The 12,036-nt window shown below is 46.8% G+C and overlaps 1 protein-coding gene across 1 annotated transcript in view; it reads right to left on the reverse strand.

Annotated features, from left to right (window-relative positions):
* Positions 1–8,633: 8,633 nt before the first annotated feature.
* Positions 8,634–12,036, reverse strand: part of CFDP1 (craniofacial development protein 1) — a 28,410-nt gene continuing 25,007 nt past the window's right edge. The window contains exons 6-7 of the mRNA XM_066637068.1: positions 10,278–10,436; positions 8,634–9,434 (exon numbers count right to left, since the gene is read on the reverse strand). Of these exons, the coding sequence (XP_066493165.1) occupies positions 9,344–9,434; positions 10,278–10,436 (250 nt within the window). The 3' untranslated portion in view covers positions 8,634–9,343. The remainder of the gene's footprint in view (positions 9,435–10,277; positions 10,437–12,036) is intronic.

Genomic DNA, 12,036 nt, shown 5'->3' on the forward strand with positions numbered 1-12,036 from the left:
AGTAGACTGTGACTCCCAAAAGTGTATGCTAAAATAATACGTCTTGAAGATGCCACATATTGTGTTTGCTCCCTCTTCCCCAGGTTCACAGATTCATCCTCACAATGACCGGGGAGGTGGTTTACATTGAGAGATGGTGGCCAATGGAGTCACTCAGTAACTTTGGTGCCTGAATAGTGATTTGAACCCAGGACCTTGGAAGTCCAGAATTCTGGCCACTACATTGGCTTTGCAACTTGGATCAGAATGGTCTTCAGTGCACAGAGCAAGTGGTGGCCAAGACGGTGGTCGTCAGGATGGGGCTTCTGCCTGCCTAACTGTTGGAACAGCCCTGCTCTGTGTCTCTATAGTGGCAGCTGCAGCCATGTGCCTTTCATTACAAGAGATAAAATGGGGGCAATGCTCCAGCTCCTGGGCTCAGCTGAAATGTCCCACTGCAGTGACTGTGTGTCAAGGCCCAAGAGATCAGAGTAACAAGATCACTTGGTGGAATTCAGCAGACACCTTTGATGTTCAAGATAAGTCCTTCTGGCCGATGCAGAAATGAGGTGGCATTTGGGGACGAGGCAGGTGCAAGTATGTTTGATGGAACATAGTGAAGATGTGATGTTTGCTGCGTATGTCAGCTGCTCTGTAGACATGAGTGTTGGGAGAGAATGTTCCCTCTGGCTTTCAAGGCACTGAAAAGGAGGGAGAAGTTCGTATCCCCTCCATTCCTACAGCAGTACTCCGTTACACTGTGGGATAAGCTAACCTACCCTGTGACTTATGGGGCTGTCTCCAGCCTTGCTGGCTTGCTACTTATGGTAGCTGCCAGCACCCAAGTTCTACTATGCACTCTTCTGAGGTTTGAAGCCTAAATTGATGATGTCACATAATTACAAATGATGCAATTACATCACTTCCTGTGGGTCTTGGCAGATTGTCATTCTAAAAAGTGGGTGCTGAAAAGTTTGAGAATTGTTGGTAATACTTACCTACCTCGCAGGGCTGTTGTGAGGACTACAGCAAGAGAATGCATATGACATGCTTTGCATGCTAATTGCTATGTGGCTAAGGATAATTCATTACTGTGCATCTTATTCTCACCTACCTTCGCCAATATTTGTCATCTCTCCCCCCGAGAGAGTTGTGTCTGAAAATAAATTAGCCAAGAATTAAATCCAGTTCGTCAGTAGCTGGCTGAATTCTGTGTCTGATGCTCCTCCCTGCCAAGCCAGCTGGGCTATAAACCTACATAGTGGAAAGGGAAATTGTCTAGCTCTCTGAATGGGCCAGGCTTGTCTTTGGCCTTGGCAGGTGGGATTATAAATTCTGCATGTTTATTTAGAAGTAAGCCCCACATTCCCAACGAAATGTGTTTCAGATTCTGGTCTAAATGATAAAAGCAGAGGCTGTTGATTGGAGAAAGGATCTTTTGCTAAGGAAGAGGCAAGAGCAGAGAATCCAGGAGAGGGGGGAGAGCTTAGCCATTCCTGTTGGCTTACCGGATGGAAAGCAAGTCTTCATGTGTTCTTTGTCACAGGTCAGCAGTGACTTGAGGCACCCGAAGCAGACCTTTGAACTGAGTCAGAGCTCTATCTAATATGAGGGGTCGGTTGGCATTACAGATCCTCCTCTGATATTTGTTGGAAAAATCAGAACTGGGTTTTTTCACACTCATGACAGTGTAGTAGTCAACCTGTGGCAGGCTCATTCCAGAGAGTCAAGCACCTGGCACATCTCCCTTGCAAGGATCTTGGAAATCTTTGAACAAGAAAATACTTTTTTTTTAAGTATTCTGCTCATATTTTAGATCTCTGGTAGAGTGCATGTTTTGCATGCAGAAGATTCCCAGCTCAATCCAGGGTAGGAGAACCTGGAAACCAGGGTTCTGCTATCCATGTAGTCCCAGAAGGAAGATTGGCAGGCATCTCTGTCTGCCCACTTACCTCCGCTGCTCCTCCCCCGCCCACTTGCTGGACTGGAAAAGGAAGAGGGGAACAGAGCAGAAGAGGAAGGGAGAAGAAGAGAGTGGTGGGCTAGAGTGTCTCAGAACTACAGCAATTGGAGACATCTTCCTAGGCTTGCTACATTAAATTCACACACAAAATTAACATACAAAAGCATAGACTTGTGGTTCTCCCAAGCCTTTCAATTTCTGAAAACTATTTTAGTGCTGCTCTCTGATGCGGTTTGACTTTGTTTCGTTTGCTTTCTCATATGTTGTTCTCCAATAACCCACCTTGTACATGCTTCACATGCTTGTACATGCTTATTTGGTGGGCCGCTGTGAGATACAGGAAGCTGGACTAGATGGGCCTATGGCCTGATCCAGTGGGGCTGTTCTTATGTTCTTATATGTTCTTATGTTCACATGGAAGCGTGGGGCATATTTTTATACAAGAAATGCCGTTGGGAATAACCCACATACTCCACCCTCACTGTTCTAGTTTATATTGAACCATTCATTTTAACCTTTAATAGCTTCTTCTGGCCCATATTTCTGGAACTTTCTTGTGAGTCTATGACGCGGGAAGTCTTGCTCTTTTCCACCCGCCGCTTCTCCCTTGTCTACTGAACCAATTATTTTATCAAAGGAGGAAACTAGGCTGGTCTAACACGATTAGTTCCTAATAAATGCACGTTGGCAGCTTTTAATCACTTAATTTCCCTTTCGGCACTTGGCAATTAATTGTTTTACTCTCTGTTCTAATACCGTTCCAGATAAAGAAGCCAAGTTAACAAGATCATAATTTCCTCAGCTCACCTTCTTAAAGGGCAGGCACTAAATATGTTTTTCTGCAGTCTCTCTGGACCATGATATGATGGCTTCTCCTCTGGGGATTTGCCCATGGAGTTTAGCTGGGTACATGCCATCAAACTTTCAATATGTTTGGAGTACAGATATAGAAATGTGGGGGGGGGGGAGAGAACAATCTGGTACTGTGCTCACACATGATATTTCAGACAAGGTGCAGCTAACGGGCCTGCAAAAATGGGGTTAGATGTTCGCAACCCTTCATCGTCCCACTGTTGTGAGACACAGCCTGTAGAGCATGGGGTCTGGAAACTATGGCCCACAGGCCACATCTGGCCCATGGAGAACGTCCATCTGGCCTGCGGAGATCCATCAGCCCCCTGGTTTGCAAGGACGTCTTGTCTCCCCCCTTTCCTCTGTTACTTTGAAAGTGCTTTGGACTGGTTTGCAAGGAGATATTTTCTTCCCTCCCTTTCCCCTCTCCAACGTATTTATTATTTATTTAAATTTTAAATATGAATGTATTTGTTTTTCTGGCCCTCGACACCTTGTCAGGTTGACAATATGGCCCTCCTACCAAAAAGTTTGGAGACCCCTGATGTAGAGCACAAGCCCAGACTCAGACAAAAGAGCATCCTGCCAAGTTTCTCAAACACTGGCAAGGTGGGGCTTCCTCCAAAGGTCAGAGTCCAAGAGGGGACCCACTGCAGAAGTGGGAAGAAGCCAAATGAAGCCTTCCAACAAAAGCAAGATGAAATTTTTGCTTTCTGTCTAGTTACTAGGATTGGTATTGAACAGGACAACCAACTAATGAAAGAAAATCTTGGTTGATTAAACCAAAGAGTTTTCGTTGACCAATTCAATCTGTGCCAGTGCCCGCATGACTGCAGCAGTTGGAGCAAAAAGCACATTCTTGTTTTGTGGTGGCATCTATAGATGTCATATTTTTAGAAGAGGTATTTCCTCCATTGGGTGAGAGAAGGGGGGAATGCCTCTTAGGAGGATGTCTGCCATCTGCTCGTTATAAAGACTTTGTAGCTTCAAAGAAAAAAAGGTTGCTTAATTAATCAGGGGTGCTGTTTTAGTAGATTAAAAAATTTAAAGCATTGAACCAAATAACTATGAACCACTGTTTCTTACGGAGAACTAGACTCACAAGGGCTGGTTTTTAGGATTTTGGTTTGGGTTTCTTTGGAGGCTTGCCACGCATACCCCTAGGTGAACTGGACGTTCAGTCTTGACTAACGATGGATGACGGAGCCAGTGAATCCAAGATGTTCTGAATGAATGCAGAATATAAAAAGGGTGCTTTTGGTAAGCCATGATATTGGGAATGAGAGGTGGTGATAGAATATGCAGAGGGCAAAGTGGTGACACTACCCCCTCCTTATGCCACAAACTGTTGGAAGGTATAATAACAGTATTTTAAGAATTATTTTTAGAGAGCACTGGGCTTGTGGCTTGCTTGCATGAGTAATCTGGGCAGGAGCATTTGAGACTCTGCTACCCTTTATTGGATAAAGGGACATGCTGATGGTCTTTTGCCAGTGGCCCTCAAAATGCTGGAGGTTTGTTTCACAACTGTTAGATCCAACTCACTGGAAACATTCTCTTTCCCTAATGCATAAGTCCACTCTTTCCCAGACTTTAGCTGGTATGTGTGTCAATCTATAACCGTCGCTATTTGGGATGCTGGAAACGATTTGCCTCCTGGGAAGGTAGCCCAGAACAGAGCAGCCAAGTCCACTGATTTGCCTTGCCAGCACGTCAAATGGCTTCCAAGATTCCCACATTTCTGGAGTGAGTGTCAAAAAGTCAAGACCACAACAGAGGAAATGAGACCTGCAAGCTTGAATTGATTAACTACTCAGATTAATCAACTATGGCTTGATTCCCAGATTAAGATCTGATTAGCAGAAAAGAGCAGCAAAGGAGAAGAAAAAGGAGCTAGAATTTAGAGAAGGGTCCATCACCATGCAGACAATAGAAAATGGGCCAGTTGCTGCCTCAACCAATGGATTAAAAAGACAAAAAGGATGGCTTTTCCTCGCACTCAGGGCCCCATCCATGAGGCCAATTGAGGTAGTTGCCTCAGGGCCCAATCCTATCCAACTTTCCAACCCCAGTGCAGCTGCAGTGTAGCCCTTAGGCAAGGCAACAAATGTTGCCTTACTTTGTGGAGGATTCCATAACTACCCTCCCACCATAGGATGCAGCGCAAACCCAATTGACACAGCTACAACAGGGCTGAAAAGTTGGATTTGGCGCTCAGACATCAGACTGACATGGAGAAACCTGCCTGCCTCCACTCTTCCTCCCACTTCTTAGATTTGAAAAGGAAGAGGGTTACAGGAAGTGTGGCAAGGAGAGGAGAGTGGTAGGCTAGAATGTCTCCCTCTTTCCTTTCGTAATCCATGGAGAAGGAGGAGTGGCAAAGGCAACTGGCTGGGTATGGGGAGGGGGCAGCACTTGGCAAACTGGATGTTAGGTGATTTGGGACCTTGTCTGCTCCCACTGTATTTGAGGCAAGGGAATTGCTGGTCTTTCAAGGTGAAACTGTCACAGTTTTGCTTTTCCCAGTGAGAACCAAGGGCAAACTGAAGCTCAGCTGTAATCAATGGAGTGTATCCAATCTAGGTAATATTTTCAGCGCATAAATGTGTGTGTTCGCTCAGAGATTTGTGATAATACAAAACATGCTCCATTAAGCTTTTCCTCCCAGCGCTTAGGAGTCACATTTTCCACCCTCCTCCAGGCACCTTAAGATTGTAGGGTGGGATGGGAAGCAGGAGAAGGAGGTAGCAGAGCACCACATGGGACACAGTCTCCCTCCCCCTGCCACCTCCCTCCACACCACCACAGCCATTCTACATATGACACAGGATGAAGAGGTGACATTCTGTACTGCACCACTTTGGAATGTGTGTGTGGGGGGCACGTTTTCAAATATTCCTCCCACAAGCATAAAAGCACTCAGTATATGCAGAGGCAATAACATAATGGGGAAAGCTATTTAGTACCCTGTACTGCTTCACAATATTGTAAAGACGATCTTTTTCAAAGGGTGGGGAACAGTCGAATAACATATCTCTCCCTTTATGCATGCATATGTACATACACACCTGGGGAAATTAGTCAGTGACTTCTGGACTACAGCCAGTTCTCATGCGCAAAAATGGCATTTTAAAAAGCAATTCCAATCCTCCTGCGTGTATTTATTTCTAACACAACTTAGGTCTAGAACTCAGAGCACGTGACGACACGCCATTAAAACTGAGATAAAAAATCCATCTGGAAAAAACGGGGAAAAAATTCACACAAAATTGTGTATGTGAAAATGAATGGCAATGACCTCATTCTGGCTAAAACCTGCCCTTTAGAAGCCAGCCCCATTCGGAACATCTCATAGTGCTTGTGGAAAATCTGGCGGCTTAGCCTTTGATGCTTCCCAAGGGATCTGGTCCTGAGAAAGCACCTAGAGAAAAGCTTCCATTTTGCATACTCCTATGAGGGAACCTCATTCAGTGTTGGCTTTGACCTCATCATAGCAGATGATGAGCAAACCTCCCCCTCCCCACACACACACTTCTGGAAAGAGGGCTCTGAGACTGCACTACGTTGCTACAAAAGCACAGCACACGAGCCAGAGACGACGTGGCAGCCCCTTGCAGAATGGAAACACACTCCAAGCTGGCTGGGAAGGCACTTCTGCAAGCCAAAGGAGGCTGCTCCAAGGAGCTGAAGGGGGAGGCTGGGCTGGGAGGATCTGCGCGATCTATTTATACATTTTCTCAGACGGTGTTTCCACAAGTGTGCTCGCCAGGCGACAGTGCCGTTCACCAAAGATAAATTCATCCAATAAGACAACAGTTGAATCAAATATCAAGCAAACAGGTTCAGATAGTGAATCGGGTGAAGGGGGGATTGTTCTATTAAAAGCGCGAGAGAATCAAACCATTTTTGAACACTGCTTAAAATCACGATCTGGTGAAATGTTGGGGCAAAGAGACCTACCCATAGGGAAGCCCCTGATTCAAATCTTGCCTCTTCCATGAATGCACCAGATGACCTTCAGTGAGCCACTCACTGTCAGCCCCCCCCCACCTAAGAGGAAAACACATTTGGTTTTGCAGTTAGAATTACAAGAAACAGCGCAGGCCATCCATGAGGCCAACAGATGCCTCAGGTGGCAAATTAATGGTGAGAGCAGAGGCGTATCCAGGGGCAGCACTGCTAGTGGTAGTGATGTCATAGCATCACCTGACATCATGATGTCCAACTATCATGTGGGCTGCCCTTTCAGCAGTGCTGCTTTTGACAAAGTGTCACTTTGCATCCAGAACAGGTGCACCCCTCTGCCGTGAAATACCACCTATTCACAAACATCGCTTCTATATTTTCCAATCGATCACTTTGGATACAATGCAAACAAAACATGAGCTAAGGGTCACCAGCCTATCGATGGCACTGTGTTCCAAACTGAAGAACACTCTGACCCCGTGGCCTCCTTGAGCTGCTGTACAGCAGCAGGAACAGGACAGAGTCATGCCACATGCTGCAGATGAACTCCTGGCCATCACTCAAAACTCCTCTCCAGGAACACCACCAGAGCCACTGCAAAGCTTCCTAAATTCCTGTCCACTCCAAGGCAACCTATAGCTCAAATGAATTGTGAAGCATTAGGAGGTGGCCCTTCCCTCCCCCCATCTCCTGCTTCATATGGCTCTTGGCTCTGGCACCTTGTCACTGATGAGTGAACATCCATCTGCCCCCCAAGCAGAAGCAGTCCAGGGGGCAGACAAACAAGGTTAGGGACCACTTAAAACACTAAGGAGCCTGAAGCAGAACATCCAATCAGATTGACTCACTGGCACTTCTGGTTTGTTTTATGCTACTCTCGTTAGTTCTGGATTCATGACAGTTTGACTGGTGTTTTCACTTTCTGAAGGAAGCTGCCTCGAGTGTGCCGTTTGGTATGGAAAAGCAGGATCACATTTTCTAGAGTAAACAAAATAAATACTATCCCCAATGGCAAAAAAATATAACAGTCTTCTGGCTGCCCTTGAAAGATACAGCCCCAAATCTACTACCTTGGGAGTTCTATAAAATGGCAGCTAAAAATGTTTCCCTCAACTTCACTTGTAAATAGTTATTTCCTGTCCAGGAGCAGCCACACCCACCCTAGATGACGGTGCCAGCCCTTCAGGGGTAGCACCCCACAAACAAGGGGGTGCGATGGTTTGGGGCTGGAGCCATCCTTGGCTGTGCTTGGTGTTCATACTCAGGAATGTGAGTACTGAGGCTGGCTACAACATGGTTGTCTGAACAACAATGTTGCTTCCTAAATGTCTTATGCAGTTTCGGGGAGAGTGTAAGCAATGACCTGTGGGATGCTCTATTGAGGCACCTGGGAGGGAAGGCCAAGGAACTTCCTCTGCCCCAGGCTAAATCCAGGGGTCTCATGCATTGCTTCTCAGCACCCCCCCCCCAGGGGACACTCCTAAGCAAGGACACTGAGAGATGGCTCTCCAGCTTACCCACCACAGGGCCTTCAAGGCCACTGGTGCACCAGGCAACTTTCCCACTGAAGGTTATGGGCAGGAAAAGCATCCAAATATCATTGCAGGTTGTGTTACTTCTGTGAAAACAACTTTCAATCTCCGACCAAATCACATCATGTGAAGAGACCTTGGTGGTCACCTAGTCCAACTGCCCTGTTCATGCAGGTAGGTACAGCATCCCTGACAGGTGGCCATCCAGCCTTGGCGTGAAGAAGCTTAAAGTAGTTCTGCTACAGGAAGCAGCCAGGCTTTATCCCTGCCATACTCGTAGCTTGGCTGAGGCCTATCCTGGCTCCTCTGCCAATGACCCAAGAATGACACACCAACAAAAATGGATTCCACACTTTATTCAAAGGAACAAGTGAACCCTGGCCTTCCTTGCATGCATGCTACTGCTGCTGCTGCTGCTGCTGCTCCTCTTATATTCCTGCAGAGCATGAATGAGGTTAATTATCTGGAGGGCTTGTTAAAAAAAAAAAGAACAAAAACCAAAACACCACATCTTGGAAAAGTCTTTATGAAAAAAAGGAGTTAAGACTCCATGACAGGAAGAGGAACCCTCTTCAGAAAGAAGGCGAATGGGCTACTTCATTCACCACGGTCTAGTACGATGCACGACTGCTGACTGTCCTTGAGAAGAAAGTCTTCTAGCTGCATGAGGAGACTGTGCAAGCCCACAGTGGTTGGGATCCCTGGCACCTGGTGCCCCTCAGAATCAATGCCCATTCGGTTAGCCTTAACAGGCAGGGTGGCACAAAATCTGCCTTGATCCTCCTAAGTACCAGGAGGGTGGAGACCTGGGAACTACTCACCGCAGCCCCCCTATGCCGGGCAAGCAGTAACTGACAAGTTCCCAGCAGAACTATACTGGTGCCTGCTACACACGGCAGCCCCTGGCAAGAAAAGGATCTGCCACCGCGACCTCAGTTCACCCTCCTTACTATTACGGTGAAGAAGAAAATCCAGACGGGTGATAGAGCTACTCTCTTCTGGGGATGGCAGGGGAGGGGTGTTTGTTAGGGCCAAGGTTTCAGCCACAGCCTCAGGGTTTCATGCTGCTCAAGCGGACGTTTCGCTCAATCTCAAACTGCCTGTGATCGACCCTCTCCAGGAAGGCTTTCCTCTCCAAGTACCTGTAGGGAAAGAGACACAGAGTCAGATCCAGAGCCCACAAAGAGCAGGCAGAGAGTCTGAGGCCACCGGGTTTGATAAAGAAAGTCTTCATCAGCCCCACAGGTGGCTTCAGGAGCTGATCTTCCCTCCTCCCCTAGCCTTTTGCACCAAAGAGCAGGGCCAGGCTCCAATTCCCTGACCAGGGGGGTCCTGTCGTCCCCACACAGGCCCTGAATCCTCACACACCCACCTTGGTATCAGGCTGGGAAGCATCAAGTGCTGTTAAACTCCTTCACCTGACTTTTCCAAAACAACTCAACTTGCCCAACTAATTACATGCTATAAATAATTTTCAGTAATGACTTTGAGGCAAAAACTAATTAAATCAAGCACATTTTTGTGGAACTTTGATCCCTCAGTGGACACTTGCAGTAACGCAGCACGACAGAACAAGACCTGCTTCCACCCCCCCCCCACACTCCAAGAGTTCTCAGGGGGCCTGCCCTACATGATGGCAGGCACACAGATCAACACTTCAGGGGCACCTCCTGCGGGGCCTGCCCTACATAATAAGTCAGCTTGAGAATCCGTGGGGGTGGAGTTCCTTTTTGCAAAACCAGGCCAGGACAAAGCACAATTCTGGCTGTGCAGGCCTAGAGGCAAAACCGTGGGGTTCGTGGGGATCATGCACACTCAACCTGGTTACAGGAACCACAGCACAGTGTTAGGCACCTGTTGGCTGTCTGAAGGGTTCCCTTAGCACCTGCACAAATTTGTGGAAAAGGAGCTCTTGCTGTATCTGCCACCTGAAAAATAAGTATGGGCACCTGCAGTGTTCCAAGGAATAAGCCCAACCCTCTTACCCTTCTTTCCCTCGGTTGTGGATGGCCAGTTCCTCCCCAATGCCCTCCTCCTCTTTGAAATTCTCCCAGTCTAGCTTGGATTTCTCCAGTGTGCTCAGCTTCTGCTTTTTGGCATGAATCTTTCCCAGGAGGCCAGTCATGCCACTTGGCCGCTTCACTCTGGCAGAAAAAAACAAAATGGAACACATGGTGGGTTCAAGGAAACACACAAGCCAACTTGGAAAGTAGCGATTCCTCAGAGTCAGGCCCTGTATGCCTTTCCCCAGTGGTAAGTCTTACTTGATAGCAAATGGAATAGAGCTGACCTGGGTCCTAGCAGGAGGGGAACAAGTGACAAGGGTTGTTCTGTTCCCTCCAGGGATAATACTGGGCTTGACTAGACAGAATACAAACTCGATTCAGGTCAGGTCCAAATGCAGAAAAATTCACAAATGAGAACCGGGAAGGTAGGACAAGATAGCTGAGTGCTTCCGACCCTGGTCAGCCTCAGGGCCCTGCCTTGCAGAGATGCAGTAGGCAGCTTCTTCTGTGTTGGCTGAAATTTAGAGATCGCTGCCCTGAGACCAACCCTGTCCCAGAGTTTGAGCAGGGAAAAAAATGCACCTACAGATCTCTCCCTCTCTTACACACACACACCTCCTCCAGTCTCAAAACAGGATATAGGGCCAAGGAGGAAGTTTGGAAAGTTGAATACAGGCAAAAAGTAAATAAAATTGTTGAATGCTGCCCATGTTTATTTACAACAAAGATAAAAAGCAATACATGGGGAGGGGGGCTGTCTGTGCATCACCCATCCTGAAAGGGAGCCTTCCTTAGTTGCTAAGCAACTGGTCTGGCTCTGCAATGTAAGTTATTTTTAAAAAGTACAGAGGACAACACAGGACTGTTTCTCTGACAGAAACCGACCTTATTTCACCTACTTCCTTGTCAGCATTTTTGTATTATGACATTTGTAGCCCACCCTTCCTCCAAGGAGCTCAGGTGTCCATACATAGTGTCCACCTGCCCCATTCTGTCCTTGCAACAAGCCTGTAAGGTAGGTTACTCTGAGGAGGAGGACAAATGGCCTCAAGGTCAGCTTTTTATGACTGAGCGGGGATTTGGACCCAAGTGGCTCCCAGACACTCTACCACACACTGGTTCTCCAGAAATAATCACTTGCCTATTATACATAAGGTCTCCACCCGCTTCCACACGCTGGCGCACTGCAGATGTTAACAGGGGGAGTACTTCATGTCCCACTGCCATCCAAGGTGAAGCTGGGAAGGCTGCAAAGCAGGGCCTTTTTGGTAGTGATCTCCTCTTATGACCTCCCTGCCAAGCCCCATGTTGCCTTTTTGTTTTGTTGCCCCATGTTTTGTTTTAGGTGGATTTTCTGTGAGTTTCCCAAGTTCTTAACGCTCTTCTGCTTTATCATCTGTGCCAGGGATCTCAAACGTAAGACCCGGCGGCCAGATGCGGCCCACGGAAGCTTTTTATCCGGCCCTCAGGCTCTCAGTTGCTGAACTATGCTGAGGTGTTACTGCTGAAAGGGCAGCCCACTTGAAAATTGAGCTATAATAATAATAATAATAATAATAATAATAATAATAATAATAATAATAATAATAATAATAATAATAATAATAATAATAATAATAATACAGGTATTTCTCTACCGCTTTACTTGGTCCTCAGATTTCTCCTTAGACTTTATTCAAGGCAGTTTACATAGGCAGGCAAATTTAAATCCCCGTAGGGATTTTTACAATTTTGAAAG

The sequence above is a fragment of the Tiliqua scincoides genome, chromosome 9, assembly GCF_035046505.1.
Source record: "Tiliqua scincoides isolate rTilSci1 chromosome 9, rTilSci1.hap2, whole genome shotgun sequence".
NCBI classification, from domain to species: domain Eukaryota; kingdom Metazoa; phylum Chordata; class Lepidosauria; order Squamata; family Scincidae; genus Tiliqua; species Tiliqua scincoides.